The 27,798-nt window shown below is 43.2% G+C and overlaps 1 protein-coding gene across 13 annotated transcripts; it reads left to right on the top strand.

The window, feature by feature from the left end:
• The first annotated feature begins 381 nt into the window (after positions 1–381).
• Positions 382–27,402, top strand: PARP6 (poly(ADP-ribose) polymerase family member 6). 13 transcript variants are annotated; one of them, XM_065940300.1, is made up of 23 exons: positions 573–2,151; positions 3,997–4,204; positions 4,820–4,897; positions 5,610–5,704; positions 6,140–6,200; positions 6,428–6,518; positions 7,252–7,318; positions 9,914–10,063; positions 11,003–11,153; positions 11,738–11,791; positions 13,296–13,391; positions 13,712–13,804; positions 14,813–14,938; positions 16,216–16,281; positions 17,230–17,297; positions 18,707–18,755; positions 19,004–19,116; positions 19,833–19,905; positions 20,608–20,677; positions 25,901–25,980; positions 26,375–26,438; positions 26,608–26,692; positions 27,025–27,402. In XM_065940300.1, exons 2-23 carry the CDS (start codon positions 4,202–4,204, stop codon positions 27,125–27,127), a joined length of 1,836 nt encoding a protein of 611 aa, XP_065796372.1. In that variant the 5' UTR covers positions 573–2,151; positions 3,997–4,201; the 3' UTR covers positions 27,128–27,402. The 13 variants fall into 13 exon arrangements, 12 of the variants coding, with proteins under 12 accessions (XP_065796365.1, XP_065796363.1, XP_065796364.1 ...); XM_065940293.1 differs by lacking the exons at positions 20,608–20,677; positions 25,901–25,980 and adding an exon at positions 382–457 and having other exon boundaries at positions 1,891–2,151; positions 11,003–11,213; XM_065940291.1 differs by lacking the exons at positions 20,608–20,677; positions 25,901–25,980 and having other exon boundaries at positions 551–683; positions 1,891–2,151; positions 11,003–11,213.
• Positions 27,403–27,798: the final 396 nt, after the last annotated feature.

Raw genomic sequence — 27,798 nt, 5'->3', positions numbered from 1 at the left:
AGTCTTGGTACAAGCCTGAGCAATCAGTACGTGCCGAAACCAAGCTTTGAATCCAGACTGTCTAAATAGAGGGCCAGAGTGCTTTCCAGCCTATCACAGCTACCAGGGGAGCAAAAGATATGTTTTAAGAATTTAAAGACCCTGAGGTGTTACAAACTAGAGATTCTTGGAGTCAGCTGAGTCTCAGGGGAACCTTCTCAATCTGTATCCGCCGCGCTGGCTCCAAGGAAGAGCCGGGATTGCGTTCCCTGCTCTGTCCTCCCAACACTGGAGGCGCCAAACGCCCAAAGTCTTGTTTAGAGGGCCCTCCGCGGACCCGTGGGGCGCCTCTTGTTTCTGCTCGCACCGGTCCCGACCCACGGCGCAGGCGCCGTCCTCCGCTCCGCACCCCCTCCCAACCAGCGGCCATTGAGCAGGCGCCCCAGGCCTGGAGTCGGGGGCGGGGGCGCGCCCAGAGGTAGGCCGCTTGGCAGTTGGTTCCAAGCGGGCCACGTGGCCACGGCGCCGCCGCGCGAGCGTGCGCAAAGGGGCTCAGCGCCGCCGTGACGGAACGACGAGGCGTTGGGGCGCGCGACCTCGCCCGCCCGGCCCGGCCCCCGCCCCTTGGCCTGCCGCTCCGCCCCCGTGGGGCGTCCCGGGCCGCTCGTCCCCTCGGCGGCGGCCGCGCGCGGCCCGGGGTCGCCGTGAGTACTCGCGAGGCCGGCCTGTGGGGCGGCTGCCACCGGGGCCGGGCGGGGCGGCCGGGCCGCGGAAAGGGTGCGGGGCCCGCCTCTCCTCGGCCGGGGTGGATGAAGTGAGGGGCTTGGACCGGGTGGCTCTGAGGTGCCCTTCTGGGCTTGACAGGCTTCGCTCAAGGCCGGGTGGCTAGCGACACAGATCGGGCACAAAGCTGCTTTCCCGGGAGGCAGGTGTTGGGGGTCTCCAGAGGAAAACGGAGAAGAGGTCTAACTGCTCCCCCCAAGGGAGGCCTCACGGCCTGTTCTGGAAGCGCGGGTGGCAGCCCGTGTTCGGGGGCTCACCCCGGCCTGTCCCTCCGCCGGGAACCCGGGGTAGCGTTAGGTCCGTGAGTTCGCCGCCGCGCTCTTTGTTCCGTGGCCTAGGCTTTCCGGGAGGAGCACTTGCTGTAGAGCGGAGTAACCTCCTTGCCCAGGACCACAAAGGTGGGAGTCGAATCCAGAGTTTAAACGTTGAGATCGGAGGCTTCTTTGACAGGGTATAAAGTTGTCACACCGAGAAGCGCCCGTGGACGTCGGCCGCGACTTTTGTGATCCGGACTTGAGGCTTAATTACATATGGCCAGTTCCCGTGCAAATTCCCTGTTTTCTGCTGTCGGCCGAAGCACTGACCGTCAGACAGCCTTCTCTGGGCACTCTTCACACAGTCTATATTTGGCCTGGGTTTTCTTGAAAGTTTCCCTTCTTTACCTCATTTAAATAAGTTAGATAGGTCTTTCTTGCTTAATTCATTAGCAACTCCCTTTGTTGCTTGTGACCATATCACAGGAGGAGTGCATGTGGGTGGAACCTATCAAATGTGCTCAAGTCCCAGTTCCACTTGCCTGGACCTAAGCAAGTTGCTTGACCTCTCTACCCCTGATTTTTTTTTTTTATATGTAACGTGAAAGCTTTGAAAAAGACTATCTTTCCAGCTATTCCCGTTTAAAATGTAATTCTGTGAATTAGATAACTGCCCACTATGCCACTTTTGCCACTCTTCATCATTTAAACCCTTTGTCCCTCCATCTCTCAGAGGAATGAGCTTTGAGAGTTGAAGCTGGGAGTCCCTTGCCCTGAAGCAGCCTGGGTTGAAAAAGATGGTAGTCTCTGAATTATCTTTTCCCTGGACAGGAAAAATACCCTCTGAATTATCTTTTTCTCCTTATGATAACAGCAGAAACCAAGCAGCAACAACCCTTGGAGAGAGACTTAAGTTTTCTTGACTTCTACAGTGACAGAGAGCTTGTGAAAGTTGCTACTTCTGGCCTACGCTGCCATCATCCTACCACCCAGCCCAAGACGCCCCCGGCTGGACATTAGTGCCTCCCTCTTTATTTCTCTGTGATCATCCAGATCAGCACCTGACTGTTTATTTTCAAAGCTCACAAACCCAGCCCCCAGATCTTCATGTTCTGGTTCTCAGCTACCATTGAAGGTGAATAGAGTCTTGCTTTTTAAGATTATTTTTGTATGACTTTTGTCTATGTAGTTGTGTTTAAGTTCTCGTATGTATCTCCCCTTTGGCTTAGGTCTCCAGCAGACAGTTCATTCATTCAGTAAATATGTGTTGAGGGACTGACAATATAGACAATGAAAAGAGTCAGAGCCTCTGCCACCATAGAGCTTACATTCTGGTGGGAGATAAATACAACAAACAAACATTTTGTACATCAGAGTGTGGTAAGTGCTGTGGAAAAAATTAAGGCAAGGAAGGGGGATGGAGAGTGCTACTATATTGTATGTTGGGATTTTGCTGTTTTATATGGGATAGTCAAGGTGACCTTCAGGCAGAGATCTGAAAGAGTAAAGGAGTAAGCCATGTGGATATCTGGGTGAATAGCATCCTGAGGAGGGTGACCAGCAGGGACAAAGGCTCCGAGGTGGGAATATGCTTGGTATGTTTGAAGAACAGCAAAGAGGCATTAATGGAGTCTTAGTGATAATCTTCCTGTTCTTATTTAGAGTTAACTTTTTAGGGAGAGCCCTTCCAAGGGTAGTCTCTGGGTTTTTTTTTAAAATGAAAATCTCCAACTATACACAAACATAGAGAGTATAAGAAATGCTTATCATCACTTAGCTTCGTCAGTAATCGTCACTTTGCCATGTTTTTTTCACCTGTTCCCCACCCTGATGCCCCTTCTGCCTTCTGTGCTGGAGTTGAATTTTAAAGCAAGTCTCAGATATCAGGCCATTTCTTCTCTAAGCACTTTAGTTGCAGTTTCCTTTTGCATATTGTTTTTGGTGGGTCAGGCAGCCCTGCCAGCTGAAGGACCACTATGCTCTTTTCCTTGGCACTGTGCTTTATGTCGCCATACTGGGTTAGTTACAGGTTTACGTTGATATCTGAGGAACAGACCACAGGCCCTTGGAACACACAAGGATTTAGAACGGTGGTTCTCAGCATAACTTAGAGGGGTTGTTGAAACAGATTGCTAGACCTCTGGAGTTTCTAATTCAGTAGGTCTCAATAGGGGATCTTAGAATTTGCATTTTAAACAAGTTCCCAGGTCATATTGATGTTGCCAGTTCACAGACCTTACTTGAGAGCCACTGATCTAGATACCTAAGATGCAAGAGAACCGTGTTAAAGATCAAGAACACCTCTGTTTAAGGTTGGAGTGGATGAAACTGATAAATACAAAGCCAGGAAGCAGTGGCTTTTAATTTTGCACAAGGGCTAAAAGTTAGTGTTTTTCTGAGCATTTCTTTAGGTCATTATTATATTTGGGGGGGAGTAGGTTCCAAGAGGAGTCCAGGGCATTATTTTGGCTGTGACAACTCAGACTGTACCAGAAAATGGTCAGAGCTGTTGAGACTTTTAAACTTAGCTATGATTGTTATAGAAAGACTCCTAAGGATACTGGTTTTAAATAAGAGATAAACACTCAATTTGGAGAAATAACTAGGGATAAAGATTTTTTAAAAAGTGTCTGCTTCTGATGGTGGTTGATTCTATGAAGAATATTCTAAAATGAACTGACTTGACTGAGTAGCATAGCATCTGGTCCTGCCATCATCATTTTGGCCTCAGGAGTTGATAAAATGTTATGAACTAGAGCAGGGACTTGCTTCAGTCCCAGCTCTCCAGCTGGAGGACATGTCTTATGGTCATGTAGTGCTTTTAACTGTGTGCAAGTGTGTCTACATGCATGCAAGTATGTTTCTATGTGCAAGTGTCTATACATATGTATAATAAAAGTGTACCCATAAACGTGTGCTTTTGTACATGCCACCCAACTGTTAAGTGATGATGAGATCAATTGTTGTCTACTTTCTGCAGGACAGTGACTTGTTACCACCACCACAGCAGATCCTGCCTTCCTCAGCAGATCTCCAGTCAGCCCCTGACATCACCACTCCCCCTCCCAACCCTTGTCTCCTCTCTTGGCCTCCTAAATGCCCATCTCGTTGGCCTGGGTTCAACTGGTGGTATGGAGGGGTGCTGCCTAGCACTGACGTAGGAGTGTGTGTTACCCACTGACCCAATGGTGAGAATTCACTGCCCACCTTTCTAACTGATTTTCCGGGGGGTAGATGAAACAGATTGCAGACCTCACCTTCCCCCTGTGCTCCCTTTTGGAAGATAGGGTGGCTACTTGAAGTTAAGGGAAGGAGATGGGGCACGGCAACAGTATTACTTGGTATGTATATAGGGAGTTTTCTTGGGCAGTAAGGGGGGAGTTAAATACTTGAAGGGATAGAAAGGGAGTTAGGAGACAAAAGAGCGAGGTGTGCTTGAGAGTCGCCTTGGGTAATGATCCAAAAGAGGCCAGCTTGTACTAGAACTTAGATATGCCTGAGAATCAACCTTGACATTGAAGTCTTCTGCATACCTCCCCCACTGGCTACTAGAGCTTCAGTCATCATACCCGATACCTAAGAAGGCTAAAATTCCCTATTGTTTTCCTCTGTGCCAGACCATGGATATGACCAGATTCGGGAAAAGACTGAGATGTCCCCAAAGGGTCAGGGGAAGGCAGCAAAGGGATTGGGGCCTCAGTTATCCCAAGGGACCTCTCATTTGTGAAAATCTGTTTCTTATTTTAACCCCACTCTGTTCCATGAGATATCAGGCACCCTCATTTTTTGTTTCTCATCATCAGGACATCAAAGGCCAGTTCTGGAATGATGATGATTCAGAGGGAGACAATGAATCAGAGGAATTTCTCTATGGAGTTCAGGTGAGGTTACAGCCCCTAAACCCATGTTGGGTGGTCTAAATGTATACTTTCCTCTGGATACGTCAGGAGTGAAAGATTATTTTGGAGCAGAGATGAAGATGATATAATGTCAGTGTGATCTGAAGATTATCTGGTCGGAGCTGATCTCATATTTTTGCTCTTGCCTGGAACTCTTATCTTTTCCAGTATAAACTACACCCTCTGTGCATGGAGTTTAGCCATAGGTCCTTAGTTGGAAACAATTATTTTCTGACTGTTCCCTCACTAACCAGCAGGGGTCATTTCATTCATTAGGGTCAGATTTTTTGAGATTCTTCTACCAGTTTTTGTTCAGTGCTGTCATTGCCCAGGGCATGATCCTGAGCAGAAATGTTGGATACAGTAGCCAGAACCAATCTGAGTTAAATTCTGTACTCCTCAGCTTGTTCTGAGTTCTCATAGGAGGGATCCCTAGAGTCCTGGTCAAGGCTGAGAGCAGCTGAGACTTAAGGATGTGAACTCCTGAAGCAGAACCCGCAGTTGGTCTCCTGAAACCTCCTAGAGTGCTGATGGGGGTGACTTGTCTGTCAGTGAAGTCCCCACCAAGAACCCCTTCATAAAGCAGCTTTTGCTTGTATGTGTTGCTATAGTTTGATTTCCCTGTTCCTGATGTTTCTTCGTATTCTGTTTTCCTCTCTCTCTTCCCCCTTCACCATTTTTGCTGCCGACTCAGGGAAGCTGTGCAGCTGACCTATATCGGCACCCACAGCTGGATGCAGACATTGAAGCTGTGAAGGAGATCTACAGTGAGAACTCTGTATCCATCAGGTGGGACTCTACTTCAGGGATGGCAGGGGGCTCAGCCACTTCTTTGTGAGTTGCTCAAAGGGTAGAGGTTTTTTCTTTATGGTGTGATGGTGGGGTCTGTGAACTTTGATAAGTTTTGAGCCTAATGATGGTGAGAGTTGCTCAGAATATTTAAGGTAGGCTGACAGGAACAATTAGGAAAGTATAACCAGTTTTCTTAGAAGTTCCCTCTTATCCTAGATCCTCAAGGCTGAAGTTTCACCTTTGGGTTAAGAAGGGCTTGTGGCCTGGCAAAGGCTTTGATTGTAAAAGTGGCTGTAGCTAAGTACAGAGCCTCCTTCCACCCTTCCCTCTCCCTTGTCTCCAGGCTCACTTCTCTTTCCACTTCAATTTCAATTTCTGTTCCCTTCTTTCTCCCTTAATGAGTCTCACATGTGATCACCTGTATCTCTGTAGAGAATATGGAACTATCGATGACGTGGACATTGACCTCCACATCAACATCAGCTTCCTTGATGTAAGTGATGCTCGTACCTGCCAACAACAGGTCTAGTTGAGCTTGTGGGTTTTGCCACATAGGCCTGGAGTCTTGTTCCCAAGTGCTGTATTTGAGGCACATATACTTCATGCCTATCTCTAGACCATCAGCAGATAGTACTATGTGCATGTGTGTGTCATATAGCAAAAACTTCAAAGTCCATCTCTCTGATGCTGAACTAGAAACTATTCCCCTTACTCTTGTAGGAGGAAGTTTCTACAGCCTGGAAGGTCCTCCGGACAGAACCTATTGTGTTGAGGCTGCGGTTTTCTCTCTCCCAGTACCTTGATGGACCGGGTAAAGGCAGTGACTTTGTGCATCTGCGTGCTCTAACTAGTCTAATCCAACGTTCTAAGTTAACTGAGGTAGAGAAAAACTAGGAACAAAGCCTTTTGGTGTAATCTGAAGGCCATTGGTAGGAGATTTTCAGTCTTCTTTCATTGTTCTCTTCATTCCCTATCTCCTAATGCTGCTGCTAGTGCTGCTAAGTCACGTCAGTCGTGTCCGACTCTATGCGACCCCATAGATGGCAGCCCACCAGGCTACCCCGTCCCTGGGATTCTCCAGGCAAGAACACTGGAGTGGGTTGTCAGTTCCTTCTCCAATGCGTGAAAATGAAGTCGCTCAGTTGTGTCTGACTCTTAGCGACCCCATGGACTGCAGCCCACCAGGCTCCTCTGTCCATGGGATTTTCGAGGCAAGAGTACTGGAGTGGGGTGCCATTGCCTTCTCCACTATCACCTAATAGTCATGCCTTAAAGACTTTCTTGGTTAATGAAATTGTTTTCTCTAGTTCCTCGATATTTCTTATTCTTCCCCTTCTCCTCAGCTTCCTTATAGAAGTTGAGGATATTTGGAATTGGTCAGACAGTTCCCAGAATCTACATTCTGCCTCAGAGGTTTTCATTTTCCACTATTATTGTTTAGAGTACTCTTGAAATCTGAGGAAGCTAATCCACTGAACAGGGGCTTTGGACTCCCAGGAGGATAGACATGTATATGTAGTAGGAGCTTTTTCTTCTCTTTGCAGAACCATCAATTGAAGTTTTCCAGCCATCAAATAAGGAAGGATTTGGGCTGGGTCTTCAGTTGAAAAAGTAAGAACTTTGATCTTTCTGGTTATGAACATTTGAGGGAAAGAGAGGTAGGACAGGCAGACTTGCGAATGTTTCTTTCCAAAAGTGTATTTCTGACATGTGCCCAAGAAAGACTAAAATAAATTTGGGGAGTCCAGTTTATGGTTAGGTGAGGGCACTTGTGTTTCTGGGGTATGTGCCCTTGAGGCTTCCTGGAGGCGAGAGGTAAGGCTCATCAGTACTTAGCATTTAAAGGAAAAACACAACCCTGGAATTAGAGTTATGCTCATCACACTTCCTCAGAGTGGAGCCCTAGGATTTTGGACAGTTTTAGTGTACTAAATGTATTGAGCACCTTGCTCAATAAGTATTTGGTATATAAAGAGACATAAACTCAGTCAAGTTCTAAATATAGTCCAGTGTATACTTGTTCTAATATGAGTGAAAATGTAAAGTTTAGAAAGAACACAGAGGAAGGTGTAAGTCAGTCTGGTAGCAGGTAGATGAATGAAATATGAAAGGGAGATGAGGGACTTCCCAGGCAGTCAAGTGGTTAAGACTGTGCTTTCAATGCAGGAGATGCAGGTTCAATCCCTGGTCAGGGAACTAAGATCCCACATGCCATGCAGCAAGGCCAAAAGAAAAAATAAAAATAATTGTAAAAAAAAAGGGAGATGATTAATGGTTTTAGGGATGTATAAGAGTTGTCCATGTAGACAGACTCTGAGAGTAAATAACATTTGCAAGGGCAGTCACATGAGGCAATGTGTGTAGGAAGTGTAAAATCAGAAAGGATCTTCTGGTTTTGTTTTGTAGGCAGTGGGAGCTTTGAAAGGTTTTAGGCAAAGAAAAGATATGGTCAGATTTAATTATTAAAAAAACATTCTGGTAGCATTGTGCAGCATAGATAGAAGGAGTACGACAAGAGACCAGAACTATTTTAGTAGGAGACATTTGTAGAAGTTCATACATGAGATGATGAGCCAAAGTATGACTGTAGATATGAGTACAGACGAGAGATAGACTAGAATGATTTTCAGTGTTTAAAGTCAGACTTGAAGACTGATTTGGTTATGTTGTATATCATAAGAGCCAAGGAATAGAGAAATATTACTCTTAGGTTTTCAACCTAGATATCTGGGTAAATTTTAATACCACTCATTTAAATAGGAATTTAAGAAGAGGAACAAGTTCGTGGGATGAAGATAGATAGTTCCATTTTAAAGATGTTGTTTAAGGGTAACTTTGGGATATTCAGTGGACCTGCTCAATAGAGAGATATGTAGATTTGATACTTACAGGAGAGGTACAGGTTGAAGATAGATTGCAGTGTACAAGTGAGAATTGCATCCAGTGTAGAATATGAGAATGTCAAAGGAGAGCTAGATAGAATGAGAAGAAAATAAAGTCAAGGGCAGAACACCCTTTAACCCAGAAAAAAATGCCAAGAATAGGTAGAGAAAGAAGAAACACTGAAGGTAGGTTAGAGAGCTTGGAGAAGGATGAGAAGAAAACAGTGTCAGAGAAGGCAAGGAGGAATAGTTCTACAAGGAGGGCCAGATGCCAGAGAGGATGAGTAAGAGGAGAACTAGGAGTTTCGGTTGGATTTACCATCAAGGTGAGAGCAGTTGTAGTGAAATGGCAAAGGTAGAAACTAGAATATAGTAAGTGTTCTGGAGAAGTAAATGATTGGCACAAAGTAAAAACAATTAAATATGGATTAAGAAGTTTGGATGAGGATAAGGGGGTGGCTAGGTTGAAATAAAGAAACTTGGAACTTTTTGTAGCTGTGGAGAAAGGAACTGCCAGGAAAGGGGAGGAATTGCCAGATCAAAGTCCCTGCAGAGGGGCTGAGATCTAGAGTACAGCTAGAGCACCTGATCCTTAAGAGGAGGGTCACCTTGTCTCCAGAGGATGGAGGGATCACAGTGAGGGTGGAAATGGAAATAGATTTTGTAGTAAGGTTGTAAAATCATGGAAGATGATATCTGATGGCTTCAGTTTTCTCTGTTGAGAGGAAAGAATATCAGTTGTAGGTAAAGTTAGGAGCTTAAAGAAGGTGATAAGGATTTAGAATAATAGAGTAATGCTAGAGAGAACTGATCATGGACAAGTGAAAGAATTGACAAGACTAGTCAAGTTGGAAACCATAAATTTGGGGTTGTAATGTTTTGCCTAACAATATCAGTACTCTTCAGGTTCCTTGTCCTTTTTTTCACCTTTGACAAGGCCATGGGTAGTACTCACCTCTATTCCACCACTTCTGTTTCACTTTCGGTATAGCTCTTCTTGGCAATAAATTGCCAGGTTCACAGCCTTTGAAGACTCAGATTTGAGATCTTCCTGTAAAGGCAAAGCATCTAAGAATTTTTCTGGTCCATTAGACTAGGTAAGGGAGTGGGAATTTACCCACTAAGGTCAAGAGGTACTTTAGAACAGTACATATCCATCTGCTAAGGTTATATTAGGGATCTTGAGACACACACAGTTCCCTAAACCAACTAGCTTTGCAGCCCTAAGCCTGAATTTTAGATTAGTTGCCTTTCATAGTCCTATTTCTTGACCTGGGATTCCCCTGCTTGAGCTTTCTAAGTCTCTTCCTCTGTGATTCTTTAGAATCCTGGGTATGTTTACATCCCAACAATGGAAACATCTCAGCAACGATTTCTTAAAGACCCAGCAGGAGAAGAGGCACAGCTGGTTCAAGGCAAGTGGTACCATCAAGAAGTTCCGAGCTGGCCTCAGCATCTTCTCGCCCATCCCCAAGTAAGTGTTTCTCCATGAGCTGGTTGTCTCTAATCACAGTGATCTCTTCTAAGCCCTCACCCCACCTTTTTGATTATGTAAACTTTTCTGTCCTCTCCCTAGGTTCTCTGAATTCTGTACCTTTAACAACTAATACTATCCACATGATTCTGTCCCCTATGTGTCTTTACCCTTCTACTCCTGACCCAGGAGTCATACCTTGTCCTTTATGTAAAATATAGTACCTAGTGCATGGTGTCTGTTTGGAGAAATATGTACTAATTTCTCCATCTTTTCTTTCTTTGACCCTCACCCTTACTCCCTATCCTAAGGAGACAGAGGCAGAGCTAATAGGCCCCAGCCCCTTGCTCTTAGGAAAGGGGTCATTGATTTATTACCTGGGTTCTGGAAACAAATATTACTGCATTCTTTGATCCAAGACTTTTATTCTCCCCTTCCCTGCACTCTGTGCCTTCTGATCTTCCCAAAGGCAAATACAAACCCAGATTTGTAGTTTTCCAGGTACCAGTACTGATAGACAGTCAGACAGTAGGCTCTTTGGGGTCCAACTATTTCCTACCTAGTAGTTTAATCACATATATTTTAATATAGACAACACACACATTGAGCAAGTGAAACGGGTATCCTTTCCAAGGTATCATTCCTTAGCTGGCCTAGATGCTGTAGAGAATGACCTAGGCTTTAATGACATAAAACCTGGCGTGTAGTGATCTAGTTGTTTTGACAGTTTGATTCAATGGAACTTTCCTTGGAGAGGAGTTGTTTTTTTTTTTGACCTTGCTGTGTGGGGTGGCATATGGGATTTAGTTCCCTGACCAAGGATCGAATGCAGGCCCCCCTGCAGAGTCTTAACTGCTGGACCACCAGGGAAGTCCCTGCAGGCTTCTAGGGCTCATACCGAATCCTCAGTTTCATCACTTCTCTTTGCTCTCTGTTCAGGTCTCCCAGTTTCCCTATCATACAGGACTCCATGCTGAAAGGCAAACTGGGTGTACCAGACCTTCGAGTTGGACGCCTCATGAACCGTTCCATCTCCTGCACCATGAAGAACCCCAAAGTGGAGGTGTTTGGCTACCCTCCCAGCCCCCAGGCAGGTCTCCTGTGTCCCCAGCACGTGGGCCTCCCTCCCCCAGCACGGACCTCTCCTTTGGTACATGGCTGAGGAGGGTTTGACTTGGTGTCAGAGGGTGGGAGGGGGAGTGGAATACAGCTTCTCAAAATGGGGTGGGAGTCTGGTTGTCCAGGCATCATAAACCAAATCTGTGCATGAATCTTGAATCAGTAGAATGGAACATATTTTAATAGTTGTGAATTTATACCTACATAGTCTAGCATGCTTCTCTGATAGTATGTCACGGAGCAAAGTCTGGAGTTGGGCATCCCAGGGAGATGTTATGTTTAATTTTGTTAGGTTGTGGTTAGGACTTGGTAGTCAGTTACTTTACAAACATCTTATGTCTACCTTGGAAAGGGTTAAGGACAGGTGAGCCTGTTTTAAGAGCCTTTGCCAAAAATGTCTAATGGTCTTCTCTGCAGCTTGGGGATTACTTAGACTGAGCAGAGCTAGGGCTTAGCTACTTTAGGATAATTTTAGGTAATGGGCATGAGTGAGGTGTTTTTAGTCACCAGCTTCCTAGAAGGTTCATGAAGCCTTATTTTTTTTACTCTCATCAGGTCAGTGGTCATTGCAAGAACATCCCCACTCTGGAATATGGATTCCTTGTTCAGGTAATCAAGTCCAAAGCTTCATTCCAAAGCCTTTCCACTGTTTTCTGACCCATCTGATCCCTTAACATCTCCCAACTGTTCAGTTAGTTAGCGAACATTTCCTTAAATCCTCTGTTCTCAGAACTATACTGAGTGTTGTGTGAATAGGAGAAAAGGCCTAGTTCCCACCCTCAAGCTTATAGCATTATTGGGACGACAATGCTTATATACCACTTACAATCAAGTGCCAAATGATGCACTGCAAATTTTAAGTGCCCTAGTGCCAAGATAAGACTTGACACTGATTTTCTTATAATCCCCCACGTCCTTGCTCAAGGGGGCTTCGCTTTTCCTCACAGACTTTCAGTGCTTAGCCTCTACTGGTCATTTGCTTCTGTTTAAAACCTCATTATCTTCCTGACATGGTTTCACTTTTGCATCTCCAATATCTTTGTTCATGTCATTCCCTCTACTGGCATTCCTCACTATATCTGCCTATTGTAATCAAGTCTCAGATGCCAGCTTTTTCATAAAATCTTCTCTATTACTTGAAATGTATTAGATGGAAATGTGTTTTCTCTCACTGAATTCTTTTGACACTTTTTGTTTTATATAGCTCCAATGTGTCAGGTACTATATGCTGCCTTGAATTGTAATTAATTTGTATACATACCACATCTCCCCTGTTGGACTATAGGGTCTGAGAGGATAGTCTTTTATGTTATTGAATAATAAAGGATACATTTCAGTGAGCTAGGGAAGTAGTAGGCATTCAACAAATCTGTGTTAAATGAATGAACAAATGCCCTTGCATGTCCATTTATGATCTCAAAAGTTTGTGAAATGGGAACAATTTGACTTATACAGACAGTGTATATGATTGTGAAAGCCTTTTAAGACAGATTGTGTAAAAAATAGTTTATGATATTGCTGCGTGAGCTCTGAATTTGTGCTTTCTTCACAGAAGAGTTTTATTTGTGGTCTTGATCATTTTACAGGCTGATTGTCCTAGGCAGTTAAACATGGCTTCTCAGCATCACCCCCATCCCACCTCCCACCTCCGGCGCCATCTGATCATGGACTGAATGAAAACTCACTTGTCACATGGGAGCAATCTAGTTACTGCAAATAATATTAATAGTTTGATTAGTACTTCTTACTGTTTATAAAATACTCTTACAGAAATCATCTCTTTAATTTCAGTACTTCTGTAAAGTGAGTAATGTCCATTTTGTAGATGAAAAAACCAAGGCTCAAGTTAACTTGCCCCAAGTTATATACGGTATTAAGTAGTAGAAGGGGGAATCTTAACCCAGTTCTTCTACTGTGGCTGGTCTCATTTTCATTATATATAGTCTTCCAGAGTTGGGCCATCGATTTAATTAAGTGCAGGACCCAAGAATAGAGTCTACCTTAGGCACAGGGCTGGGAGGTAGGAGAGTAATAGAAAGGAAGTTCAGATTGTTTCCTATATCTGGGTCTTGACTTCCAAAAAAAGACTTAATAGAATCTCCTCTCTCCCTAGATCATGAAATATGCAGAGCAGAGAATCCCAACATTGAATGAGTACTGTGTTGTATGTGATGAGCAGCATGTCTTCCAGAATGGGTCCATGCTCAAGGTATACACCTCTATTTTGTGGCCCTCTTTCTTATACTGTTAGCTAAGGCCCATTAGTTCCTCATCTCCATTTCTCCTTTCTTCTTGGATCTGTGGTAAAGGTAGAATTCTGTCCATACTCCCTGAGACTCTGGAAATAATAGTTTTTCTCCAAAAACAAGTCTCAGCAGTCCCATTTGGAAAGATGAGGATATGTGAATATCAGTCTAGAGTTGTCTGAGGTCAGAATTGTCCCTCTTGCCCTATGACACCTTATTGCACACCTCCTGCCACCACCATCTCTTTATTTTTTTTTTCCACCTCTTTAATATGTCCATTCAGCCAGCCGTCTGTACTCGTGAACTGTGCGTTTTCTCCTTCTACACGTTGGGAGTCATGTCTGGAGCTGCAGAGGAGGTGGCCACTGGAGCAGAGGTATGGGGGTTGGAAGAGCTGCTGGGGAATTGGGATCATTTATGGCTGAGAATCACAGCAGTTGCACTGCTTGGAATTTAATCTCCAGAAATGCTTTCCTATGTAAGGATGTTCACTGTAGTGGGTTTTTTTTTTTTGTAATATTTTATTAAGTTTTGACTGCGCCACGTGGCTTGTGGGATTTTAGTTCCCCGACCAGGGATCAAACTCATGCCCTAGGCAGTGAAAGCTCAGAGACCTCTAGACTGCTGGACTGCTGGGGAATTCCCTAGTATTGTTTATAATAGTTGAAAAAAGAAAAAATAGATATAAGTCCATTTGTACAAGGTCCAGTTAAAGAAATGATGGCTTGTTCTTACAGTAGAAATACTATATAGCTATTATTTATGGATAGAGAATTATAACATATATAAATAAGAAAATATAACAGTATGTATAATTCTTTAAAATTTGCTTATATAATAAAAGAACAATTCCTTTAGGAAAAATATTTGGAAAAATACAGGTCAAACTTTGCAGTAGTTAATGGGAAGAATGAGATTTGGGGGCAAGGGGATGGTTTTTGTCTTCTTTTAATCATTCTTTTAAACACTGTTCTTGAATTTTTATGATAAGCTTGTATTTTCTAATAAAAAAATCAAAACATTTGTGGTTTTTAAAATTTATTTTATTGAAATATAGTTGACTTTATGCTGCGTTAGTTTCTGCTACACAGCAAAATGATTCTGTTATATATGTACATTCTTTTTCATATTCTTTTCCATTATGGTTTATCACAGGATATTGAGTATAGTTCCTTGTACTATACAGTAAGACCTTATTATTTATTCATTTTGTACATAATAGCTCACATCTGCTAATCCAAAACTCCCAGTCTGTCCCTCATATTTGTTTTTGAAAAGAGAAATACCGAGCACCTCCAGGAGGTAGACCTATGCTGGATACTGTGCAGCTCCCAGCCCTGAGAAATTGTTTAGCTTTTGTCCCCTTTCTTTCCTTTCTCCTAAGGTGGTGGATCTGCTGGTGGCCATGTGTAGGGCAGCTTTGGAGTCCCCTAGAAAGAGCATCATCTTTGAGCCTTATCCCTCTGTGGTGGACCCCACTGATCCCAAGACTCTGGCCTTTAACCCTAAGGTATAGTTGCTTGGGGAGAAAGTCAGGACTAAGGAACAGAAATGGTGAAAGATAGTGGGAGACTGTAGGCTGTCATTCTAGTGTACACAGCAACTTGGAATAAGGGGACAGAAGAAATGGCACATTTGTTTCTTGGGAACTCTTGAACCCTAAGATTTAACTGTCTAGTGAATAAGTAGCTAAATATAACTAATAATATAAGGTTAACTTCTGAGTTTCTCAGAAGACAGGGAGACAAATTAATATTAGTTACGTTGGAGTAATACAGACTTTGAAGCCAGACAGACCTTTATTCCATTTGAGATTCTGCTGCTCCCTAACACCCTGAATGGTGTTAGGCAGATCACTTAACCTTTCTGAAACTCAGTTTCTTTATCTCTAAAAAGTGGATAATATCTATTATTATGAAAATGAGACATAATGTATATAAAATATTGTAATACTTAGTGTTCTTCAGAGAAACAGAACAATAGGAGATATATAGAGAAAGAAATTTACTGTAAGGAGTTGGCTCCTTTGATTATGAAGGCTGAGAAGTACCAGGTTGAGTAGTGGGCGAGCTGGAAATTCAAGAGAGCTGATGTTGTAAGTTCCAGTTCAGAAGCCAGCAGACTCGAGGTTGAAGAGCTGATTTTTCAATTCTAGTCTGAATGCAGGAAAAGACCATGTCCCAGCAATCAGGCCGGAGGAGTTTACTCAGCTATTTTGTTCTATTCAGGCCTTCAACTGATTAGATGAGCCACCTTAATAGTGATGGCAGTTTCTCTTACTCAATCTGCCATTCAAAGGTTAATTTCATCTAGGAATACCTTTACCTACATGCGTAGAATAACACTCAGTTAGATGTTTGGGCACTTCATTTCCCGATGGATAGTTGACAGCTGCTGAAAGAGCCGTCACACGCACCCAGCTCAGCGCTGCGCAGGTGCTCGTTTCTGCGTGTCAGGCGCGGTGCCAGGTTCTTTACATGTTAGTTAGTCTTCAGCGTAAATAACTAACCCTGTGAGGGCAGTGAGGGCTTTTTATCTTTACTTATGTACATGGATAATGAGGTTCTAAGAGGTTAAGTAACTTATCCCTGTTACTCTCAGCTGGTAAAAAAGAACTGGCATGTGTGTAGACCTTTTTGACATTAAGTCTGTGTTCTTTTCTTGACATACTATGCTGTTTCCCTGGGGCCTAGATTTCTTTTGTACATGTGGCCCTCTTTTTCATCACATCTTACTCTCTTTCACTTTTCTTCACCTGGTTCTTCTTTCCCTGTTGATTCCCCACAGAAGAAGAATTATGAGCGACTGCAGAAAGCTCTGGATAGTGTGATGTCCATCCGGGAGATGACCCAGGTATTCTGTCCTCTCCCTGTCCCCTGCCTGCCCACTCAAGTGCCCTATTCTGTTTGAAATTCTTTGGAGTGGAGTGAAGATTTAGAGATGCTATTCAAATTCCTCACTGTATTCTCTTTAGTTTTCCCTCTTTAGCTTTTCTAGTCTTTGTTCTCTGGTTTGTTAGCTCTGTTACTCCTTTTCCTCACTCCTTATGTCTCTCTTGACCTTTACCTTTGCTGCTAATTCCGTCACAAGTCGTTCCTATTTAATGTTTTTTTTTTTTTTCCGTAATTCTTAGGGCACTAGAGAAGTTAGGGAAGGACTTCTGTCCAGGGTTGGGAGGGTGAGGAGGGGGGCTTGGAGGTAAGGAACTAGACCCAGGGGCCTGCATCTTCTATCCTTCTAGGGGTGGGGCAGCCACATGGAGCAGTGACCATCCTTTGACTCAAGGCTGTCCCTCACCAGACTTCCCCACCCCTCGTCTGCAATCTCTGCATGAATAGACATTCATTTGTACTCACATTTACAGGTGGGCCTCTTCTCAGCAAATCCTATATATCACAGTTCAGATTAACACATAACATACATCTAGGAGGGATGATTTATTTGTCAGAAGAACTCTGTTTTATGTAGTTTTACCACAGGATTCCTTAGCCTGATCTTTCTGGGACATTGATTTTATTTACTTATTTATTTTTTTTGATTTGTAATCAACTTTTTAGGGCTGTAGGAATTGCATAAAATGAGGGAGACCCACCTGCATGTTGTTTTGTAAGCATCTTCAGTCATTTTCATATTTATTTATGAGTCTTCCCAGCCTGACGGGTCCTTGAGGGTGGGAACCCCATCTCCTCTTGGTTTGGTGTGGTCTTCAGTGCCTACCTTGCCCTGGGCCCTGATAGTCTGTGGAAAGTGGGAGGGCTCCCACCTCTTCTGCGAGATAACCTTACGGCCTTTGTCTTACAGGGCTCATATCTGGAAATCAAGAAGCAGATGGACAAGCTGGATCCCCTGGCCCATCCTCTCCTGCAGTGGTATGAGTAGAATGGTTCATCCTTCAGCAGTTGGGGGAATGGGGCATAGTATCAGACGTGGAGCCTATACCTTCTCTTCGAGGTGGTTTCAACATCGTTCCTAAGATTATAGATAATATGGCTGCTTTTTCTTGGTGTTTTATTGATACATCTGGTTTGGCTAGGAACTGGGATCCAACAAAAACCCCACAAGTTCTAATACAATGTTTCAGGTTCTCTTTAGTGCTTCTTGTTTGCCAGTAGGTTTTTGAGTGCTGCTTGCCTATAGGAATTAACACTTCATTTCAATTAGATTTTCTCTGCCTGCAGAGAGGTCTCTCCTGTCTACTCCCTTTCTGTATCTCAGGCCCTTCCCTGTTGATGTTGATTGTCCAGAGCCTTGGAGCACTATTACTACTCCCTTCTCTGAGCAGAGGTTCTGACCTTGTATTTCCTTCCTACTTCCCTTCACTCTCTGCTTTCCCTCCCTGACCTTGCTTTCTGTTTTCTCTTCTTGGCATAGCTCCCCCTTTCTAGCTTACTTTGCTCTGTCAGCTCAGCCTTTGACACTAGGACTTTTTCAGTGCACTGTGCTCCCTCTTGGCATGAGGAATGACCAGGCACAGACCGTTCAGGATGGCATCACAGGTACATGAGTGAAGCACACAGCCAACCAGATAGCCACTCTAAGAGATGATGCCCCTTGCTGAGTCCTCAGTGGCTCATGCTTTTGTTCTCTCCTGTCCTCTTGAGTTCAGCCTACATACAGGCCAGTCTGTCCTTGAATTCTCAGGAAGTTCGTTCTAGTTTCTTCTGTTTTTTTCTGCAGCTCAGACAATAACTGTCCATTCCCCCCATCTCTGAGAGCCATCAGTCTTCCTCTGGGCTCAGATAGGATGGCTCCTGAGCCCCTGTGCTAAGGTTCTAAATCCCAAATGTAAGTTGTCACCATCCTAACACAGACCCACCTCTCTAATTTTCTTTGGTAGCTGACCTCTTATGCTCTTCTTTTTGCTTCTTTACTTTTCTCTCCCTGGATGTAGCAGCCCACCTCCTACCCCTCTCTTTCTTTCATCTGTTGTTTACCCAGTAACTAGCTGGTCTCTGGTCAGTAACTTCTTTTACATTTTTATACACAAACATTACCACCCACAGGAATATCCAGTAGTGTCCTGGCTTCATAGTTCAAACAACCCTGGAATCCTTGCCTATTCTCCAAGGGGCAGAGCAAGGCTGCTGCTTTGTTTAGGATGGCCTAACCACATGGAAATGGCAACCCACTCCAGTGTTCTTGCCTGGAGAATCCCATGGATGGAGGAGCCTGGTGGGCTACAGTCCACGGGGTCGCAAAAAGTTGGACACGATTGAGCAACCTAACTTAACCACATGTTTATTCTGTCCTTTTTGTTTTTCTCTCTATTTTATCCTAGGATCATCTCTAGCAACAGGTCGCACATTGTCAAACTACCTCTCAGCAGGGTAAGTAACCATTCTTCATCTAAGCTCTGAATTTCTAGTGGGGGGCAAAGAGGGGCTCCAAACCAGCTAATCATATTGGTCCTAGACCTGCCTAGTTAGACTTGTCCATCAACAGTAGTCTTTGGGCCAATGCATATTTCCTTTATTTGGGATCAGTACAAGCCTAATTTGCTCCCTATCCCCAACCTTTCCCTCCCTGATCTCCCATTTCTGCTCTGTTTTCCTTAACCCACCCCCACCCTGGGCAGCAGCTGAAGTTCATGCACACCTCACACCAGTTCCTCCTGCTGAGCAGCCCTCCTGCCAAGGAGGCTCGGTTCCGGACCGCCAAGAAGCTCTATGGCAGCACCTTTGCCTTCCAGTGAGGAGTGGGGCAGGGCTGGGGCTGGGTGCTGGATAAGGCAAAAAAAATGGGGGGGTGGGGGCAAGTTCAGGGATAGGAGTCTGTATGACCTACGTCCATCAACCAGTCAGTCAATGTATTAAATGCTATTGTGGTAGGTGCTATAGAGGATAAAGATACTTAAGATATGGTCTTTAATCTTAAGCTACTTAAGATGTAGTTGAGGAGAAATTACATTTACATATAAAAAGATGTGGTTGAAGGTGATCGCAGGGATAGATTTGAAAACTGCTTTGAAGAAAATCAGCAATTTATGCCTGATTTTGAGAGAGGAGAGAAAAAAATAGATTAAGAGTAACTTAAAAGAGATGTGAAGTCATGACTGGAAGCCATATTTGGGATCAGTGATAAACTCATTGAGTTTGAGATAAATTTGTTTAATTTGAAATATCAGGATGATAGGCAAATGAAAATATTGAACCAGCAATTGAGGATTTAGGATGGGACTGTTTGAAGCATGGAAGAGAAGATAGGCCTGGATATTAAGATGTAAGGGTTAGCCATACACACAATCTTCCATGCCTGTAACTATATCCATGTGCATGTCCATCGCTAGCTTTATCTGTGTCCATCTTCATGTCCTGTGTGTGTGAGGATGGGTGGGAGTGGCAGTCTTGGAATTTTCTTGGGAATTTCATTCCATGAGGAAACATGTATTCTACACTGCCTTACAGTGGGTCCCACATTGAGAACTGGCATTCGATCCTGCGCAATGGGCTGGTCAATGCATCCTACACCAAACTGCAGGTGAGGCTGTGCTCCTTTTCCCCTTCCCTCCACCTTCTCCCTGCCCCACTCGTTTTGGGGAAGTCTGCTCTAAAGTACTCAACTGTGTTTGCCTCGGCATCCTCAAACCTAGCCTCCTGTGAGGCTTTCCTAGGGAGGAAGTTGAAACTGTATGTATAGAATGAATATGGTGGTTTATTTTGACCTGAGGCTGTGTTTTTAGCAGTGGGAATATAGCTGTAGGCAGAAATAGAAATTGTTGATTGCAATCACTGTGATCAATGAACCTGTTAGAGCTTTTCAATATATGTGACTATTCAATCAGAGAGTTGATATAGGAGACTTATTTCTTTGTCCTGCAAGACTCCAAGGAATGATTACTATTCCTTCTTCTGGCTGCCTGTTCTGTATTCATTTTTAGAGGGCAGGGATCTGATATGTACCCAGGCCTATGGCAGGAGCATGGCTTCTGAGTAACTGACTCAGTGGCTATGCCACTCATCACTCTCCAAGGCATCAGTATCTAGTATTTCATAGGCAAAGGTGTTAACCTGCATCCACTTTTCAGCTAATCAGCTTTTCAGGAGTAGGTGCCTAAAGTTATCTGAATGAGTGAGAAGATTAAATGGAGGGACAGAGGGCTGGATAAGCCTTGTGGCTGCCTAATACACAGCCATGGGAGGGCCCAGGCTCATATTGCTCATCCTGGTGTTTCCCTGCAAGCTGCATGGAGCAGCCTATGGCAAAGGCATCTACCTGAGCCCCATCTCCAGTATTTCCTTTGGATACTCAGGTAAGAAATAATCTTTGGCCACATTGCCTCTATTTACATTGCATCCATTTTGTGAATACATAAACCTATGCTGTCTCCTCTTCCATCATGGACACTTGGTCTGTGTCAGCTCTCTCCCCAGTCGTGGATATATAATCTTTCTCTTTTTTCTTTCATTAGGAATTTAGGAATAAATTCTTTCATTAGGAATAAATTTCATTAGAAATTTATTTCTATGGTGAGGCCAATTATCTCCCTTTCTCGTAGATATCCTCTTCTCCATGAATAAAACCATTCACTGTGGGACCTTAGCCCTAGGAGTGGGTTAAGGAATTACTGGGAGATGACTCTAGACTCTCTGGAGAACACATTTTTGGTGCTGACAATAGCCTGTCAGATTGTGTATGTGCACACATGGATGCGAGTTGATACATGAATGCACTTGAAGTCTTGAGTCTCTTCCACTGGCTTATATTTCTGGAGACATGACTCTCCTCCCTGTCAACCACTTTTTAAAATTTAAACTGTCTGTAATTATACATTATTATGTTAGTCACACTGAATGCAAGAGGAAGCATTTTATTCCAAAGATAAGGTATGAGTAACATCCAGGTTCTAGTTAGGAGATGAGTCCCACTTTGTCCAGCTCAGAAAAGAAATCTGACTTAGCTTTCTCATTGTTACAAGTTTATATCTGAGTTCTTCTCAGTCTTTTTCAGTTCAGGTTCTGTATAGTCTTTGTATAAGAGAAAGCCACCATATAGTCTCATGTCTACCATATGAAGGGGCCAGTGCTAGATTCTTTATAGATTTAGTATTCTCCATTAATGTAACTGTTACAAAAATAAGAACACTTAGCTCCAGAATAACAGAACTATAATGGAAAGGTCTCTAATGACACAATAAACCAAACAAGAGGAAAGGAGATAATATAAATAAGAATCAAAATTAATGATAAAAGAACAGTTACAATAGACAGGCCCCCCCAAAAACGAAAAGATGGTTCTTTTAAAGAACTAACAAAACAGATAAACCTGGGTAGATTGACTAAGAAGAAAAAGAGCAGCATTAAATAATATGAATAAAAAAGGGAACATAATTATAGATATAGCAAAGTTTTATTTATTTTTACTTTTTATTACTATTATTATTTTTTTGGCTGCACCACATGGCATGTGGAATCTTAGTTCCCTGACCAGGGATCAAGCCTGCATTTCCAGCATTGGAAGCCCAGAGTCTTAACCACTGAACTGACAGAAAAGTCCCAAAATTTTAAAAGCTAATAGAATTCTGTCAACTTTATGCAAATGATTTGAAAACTTTGTCAAGATGGATACATCCCTAAAAAAATATAACTTAACAAAACTGATTCAAGAAGATATAGAAAACCTGAATAGCTCTAACATAAAAGACATTGAAATAGTAGTTTAAATTTTTCACAACAAAACAAAAACCTTGCCAAATCTAGGTAATTTTATAAGTGGATCTTAAGTCAAACTGAAAAGAACAAATTATCCCAATCTTAAACAGAATCATCCAGGGAATATAAAAAGATAGAATTACAAATCATAAAAGATTGGTAAATTTGATTTTATTAAAATTATAAGTTTCTGTTAATCAGAAGACACCTTAAAAAGGCAGCTTACAAACTAGGAGAAAACATTTGCAACACATATAACTACAAAAGATTAGTAATAAAAGTGCATTATAAATTCTTGCAAATAAGAAAAAGGCAACCCAATTAAAAAAACAGGCAAATAACACAGGCAAGTCACTGAAGAAATGACCAAAAATATGAGCAGCTAGTCAGCCTCTATTAATCAAGGAAGTAAAGGCAAGACCAAAATGACATACCATTTAGCACCTATGTGGATTGGCAAGAATTAAAAAATCCAGTAATACTTCTGATTGTACCAAAGGTTGTAGATCAGCAGGATGTCTTTTATTGCTTATGGAATATAAATTGGTACAGTCACTTTGGAAAACAGTTTGGTGTTACATTTCATAAAGCTTGAGAAATATTATCCCTGCAACCAAGCATTTTCATTTCTGAATATGTGCACCCAAAGGTGTATAGTATTGTTTGCAACAACAAATCTTAGAAAAAAAAACTCATACTCATCATCAGGAGAAGGGATAAACACATCATAATCTATTCTGACAGTAGATTATTCAGCAATGACAGTGAACCAACAGTGGCATCCAACAACATGGAAAAAATGTTAGTAAATAATGGTTGAATTGGAAAAAAAAAAAAAAGGCAAAAGGCAAAGGACTACTATATGATGCCTTTTTTATATTGCCCCAAAGTAAACAAAATTATTTAGCTATGTGTGTGTGTGATAAAACTAAAGGGAAAAGAAGAAAAATAACAACCTAAATTTCAGAATAGTGGGTATCTCCCAAGTGGAGGCAGATATTGGGATAGGGTTAGGAGCACTTAGATGTAAGTCACTGATAATATTTTAGTTCTTACGTCTGTTCTTAGTTCATTGTCCTATTAAACAAATGATAGTATGTCTATGAGTAATCCACAAAGGGTAGGTGCCCAGTGAATATTTATTGAATGTGTGAATGAATCTTATTCTGTGTGCCTAGAGTCCAAAGTGGGGGTGGGATAGGGGTATAGTCTTGGCTTTGTCTAGATACCACAGTTTTTATCTTTGTCCCAGCCTAAGCTTCTCTCAAATTAATCCCTTATTTTAAATAGTGAGTCTCTTGGCTTCTGGTGGCCACAAAATTCTTTTTTGTTGTCTGTTTTTTCCCTATTCTCCTCTCCCATTGCCCTTTGTTTACTACTGAGTGCCTGAATACCTTTAGTTATCAGATGGAGCTAGGAATTGACTTCTTAACTTTCTTCATTTACTGATTATGTAAAAACGTCATATGGCACCATCCTTCTCCCTCCAAAGGTTGATTTTAGATACAAAATACCATGTTTTTCTATTGTAGCTATATAATAGCTACATTTTGTTCATTTTGTTCAATCTCTTACTACTTTTCAGATAAAGTAGATACACAGAAAAGTCAGATGACTTTCTTGAGTCACAGGGATCTAACTAGCAGAGTTAGGACTGGAATCCAGTTCTCCTGACTTTTAGGCCAGTGTTCTTATCATTATATTGGACTGACAGGGCAGGCTTTGCTTGAATAACTGGTTTTCTGAGGGCCCCATGGATATGTGAGAGTCTCTCACTCTGGATGGGATGTGTGTAAATGTCTGACTTATAGCATATAACTAACTGTCTTGTTTGTATGTTTCCTTCTACCCTTTTCCGCTCTAGTTTTTTGTATTTTCCCTCAGGGTATCCAAGTCCCTTCTGAGAGGTCATTGTAAATAGAGAGCATCCATTTGACTAGCGGAGCCTCTAAAGACTTGGCCATAGTGTGCAGGTTAAAATGAGGAAGAGTGGGAAAGGAGATGGTAAGCCCCATCTGTTTGTTTAGTCATGTTTAGAAACTTGTCACAAGTATATACTCTGGACACCGCGCAACCAGGGAGTCTTCTGGCCTCTGGGTTCTCCGTGTGTCTGGTCTCAGGAAACTAAGAGAAGATGATCGGGGTTATTACAGTCAGGCCAGTGCACGGCAGGACTGGGATGGAAGAAGGTGTGAATTACATCATAAGGGCCACCTCTAAGACCTTCTATAGAAATCAGATTGTTCTCTCAGCCTCTGAGGTAGAACCTAAATGGGAATTTTACTCAGAACCATGCACTGAAATACCCAGGCTGAGAAGGTTATTATGTTTGGATGCAGAGCTAAACCTAGTTAAGGCTAATGAAGAAGTTGGAAACAGAGGATGGTGGGGATTCCTATAGGAGAAAGAAAGTGGCAGTTCAAATCTTGAGGTTCTCATTGCCTTAACTTTTATTCAACCCATAAATCTGTCATGGGGCTTCAGTGTGAGTGTGTGATGAATTGACAGCCTGAGTAGTGAAGAATGTCAGTCCATTGGTTATCATCTTTGCTTCTGTAATACCATGGTTACCACAAAACCAAGACTTGCAGCAGAGTGGAGTTAGTCATAATAGAAAGTGCCAGGGTGACCGTGCTTCTGGTCTGCAGTAATAGCATCATTTCCCATCTTCATCTCCCTCTCTGGTCTCATGGTCTCATACACACATTCACAGACTCCCCTTACTGTGATAAGGCTGGGCCTGTGATAAAGCTGAATACAGAGACTGGAGTCCTAATCATGGGACAGACAGAGTTGGGAATAGGGGCCCACAAGCACTGTTTCATATCTTAACAGGAAGAGTCCAGAGTGAGTCTCTAAATGTTATAAACAGGGCTGTTCAATGAGGGTTAAGGATGGTGGAGGATTTATGGATTTAGATAAGATGAAAGCAAGTAAATTGGCATCTCTTCCTCAAGTCTGGCAAGACTTTCTGGTTTTTTTTTTTTTTTTGGCAAGACTTTCTGAAGGAAGCAGGACTCTTCAGGGTAGTTACCATTGTGGTTACCTGTGGAAAATGATTCATCAGTTGCCTGTTCTGCCTTCTCCCTTTAGTCTGAATGACTCTGGTCAGAGCTCTTTATGTCACTGAAACTGGAGCAGATCTGACGTGCTCTGCTTGCTTTCTTCCACTCATTTCACTCAGCCTGGCATTGGACCTGAAATGTTGATGTCACCACTCTCCTAGGCCCCTCATTCCTTGCTCATTTCACCTCTTACTCCCTATCTCAGAATCCGTCAGTGATTCCTTGATGCTCTCAGGATAAACTCCGGTTGCTTTAACATGGCCTACAAGGCCTGCTTGATCTTATCCCAGCTTACCTCTTCCCCTCATCATCTCTCATCACTTCTCTGCCATTGACCATGCTCCATACAAACTAAGGTACAGTACTATGTCTTTCTTCCAGGCCTTGCATGTCCTGTTATCTTGGCCTAGAACACTTCCTTCCTCTTCATTTAGCTAACTCTTCCTAATTCAATAGTTCTTAGCCTCGCTGTCACCAGGAAGCCCTCTTTAAACCTGTGGGCTAGGCTAGTTCCCCTCCTCTGGCTCACTCAGTACTCTGTATCATCCCTGTCATAACCCCTACCATGCTGTGTCATGATTATTTGTTCCTTTCCTGTAATCTCCATCAGGCTAAATTCTGTGAGGGCAAATATACTGTTTGCTTTATTCACTGCTCTGTCACCAAGTGTCTCTAGCTCCAGTGCCTGGCACATAGTAGGCACTAGTAAATATTTGATGAAGGAATGGGTGAATGAACTGGCTTGTTTTTCTGTGACAGGAATGGGAAAAGGACAGCACAGGATGCCCTCCAAAGATGAGCTCGTCCAGAGATACAACAGAATGAATACCATCCCCCAGGTATTATTAGTTGCCCTTGTTCCACTGAGGCAGGACACGTCCCCTTGGATAAGTTTAGGCTACAGAGATGGATGGGGAAATATTGGTAGTGATGAGGGTAGGTGGCTTATAGATCATTTCAAGCAATCAGATACGTTCTAAGAGGAACCCATTTCCAGAGTCATTTGTGGCTTCAGTCATGAGTATGAGAACAGAGACTGAGTTTATTAAATCCAATGACATGAAAATGTAAAGATGGAAGCTAGGACTCATCCAGACGGATTATGAAAATCAGAAATTTTGGGAGGCGGCTGGAAGCCCAGGATATCTCAGTCCCCATCCTGCTAACTATGACCAGTTAACTCACCTCTCTAGGGAAAACTGTAACCATCTACCTGGCTCTCTTCTCTCCTAGACCCGATCCATTCAGTCAAGGTTCCTGCAGAGTCGGAATCTAAACTGTATAGCACTTTGTGAAGGTAGGTAGCTCACCCAGTCCCTGTTTTTGTGGGTGCCCACCTTTATTTCTGGTGCCACTTTAGCACATGATCCAGCCAAGGGTGATGTTGAAGCATCTTACCTTCCCCCTCCGCCTGGACTCTCTGACCCAAGCATTATACCTATAACTTCTAGCCCTTCTCTTCCCAGTGATTACATCTAAGGACCTCCAGAAGCATGGGAACATCTGGGTGTGCCCTGTGTCCGACCATGTCTGCACACGGTTCTTCTTTGTGTAAGTCTAGGAGGGTACCTTGGGAATTACTTGGAGAAGTGAGGGTGAGAGCACAATGATATGGACTCCTGGGAAAGTCTGTTTCTGTTATTGGAGACGTCCCTGGCTATCTGAGTAGAGCCAGAACTGGGACTTTCCCCTTGGAGGATGAGGATGGGTATAAATCAAGGTCTGTTTAGAGAAAACCAGATAAACTCTTCCACCCTAAAGAGTAGCAAGAAAGGGTTTTGTTCTGGGATGGGATGGCCACACCCCTAAATGCAGGTCCATGGGTTGACATTATTCTGCGATTGGTCTCCCTCTTATGCTCACATTTGCATTATCTTTGGCAGATATGAGGATGGTCAGGTGGGCGATGCCAACATTAATACTCAGGACCCCAAGATACAGAAGGAGATCATGCGTGTGATCGGAACTCAGGTTTACACAAACTGAGGGGGCCCCAGCCCTCGTACCACCCCTGTTCCCCCAGGATCCATCTGCCCTCATAAAAGGGCTCAGGAGCAGCAGACCAGTCTGCCCTGAGGAATCAAGGGGCCATTACCAAGGGACAGGAAAAAGATAGACGAGGCGGCCTTCCTGGTGGTGGTGGAGATTGACCCAGGAACCACTCTACATTTGGATGGCCCAGACTGACTCCTTACCCCGGTTTTCCCAGTTGAACTTCACCCTGTTTGTAAATAAAACAATAAAATGGAAGGTGCTGTGGACTGGATATGATCACTGTGGTCTGACTAGCCTTGGCCCAGCACCTGCTGCCCCAAGCCCCCAAATCGGGGTAGGGGTGGGGAGAGTGGAGCATCACGGGGGCTGGGACTATTTATGTTGGATGGAGTCAAAGCTAAGTCCATCTAGTATAGTATCCTATAGATCTGTCAACATTTTATTCAACGGATTAGATAAAGGAAACTTATGCATATGACACAAACTGAGAATGATACGGAATATCACTGGTGACTCTTCTTCAAGATTTAAAAGGACCATTGAGGCCACAGTAGCTCAGATTTCCTATCTTTAGGATCTCTATTTTCTGCACAAAACCTATCCTCTCCTTTGCACTATATCTTGGTGGCTGGGCCCTACTCTCTTCCTCCTCCTCCTCCTCC

This window comes from Muntiacus reevesi, chromosome 7 (assembly GCF_963930625.1).
Source record: "Muntiacus reevesi chromosome 7, mMunRee1.1, whole genome shotgun sequence".
NCBI classification, from domain to species: domain Eukaryota; kingdom Metazoa; phylum Chordata; class Mammalia; order Artiodactyla; family Cervidae; genus Muntiacus; species Muntiacus reevesi.
This window is presented reverse-complemented; position numbering and strand designations above follow the sequence as displayed.

Coding starts and splice junctions, on each gene's coding strand:
- PARP6 (XM_065940300.1), top strand. Junction 5,705..6,139: donor GAGAACTCTGTATCCATCAG/GTGGGACTCTAC, acceptor GTATCTCTGTAG/AGAATATGGAACTATCGATG. Junction 20,678..25,900: donor TATTTCCTTTGGATACTCAG/GTAAGAAATAAT, acceptor TTTCTGTGACAG/GAATGGGAAAAGGACAGCAC.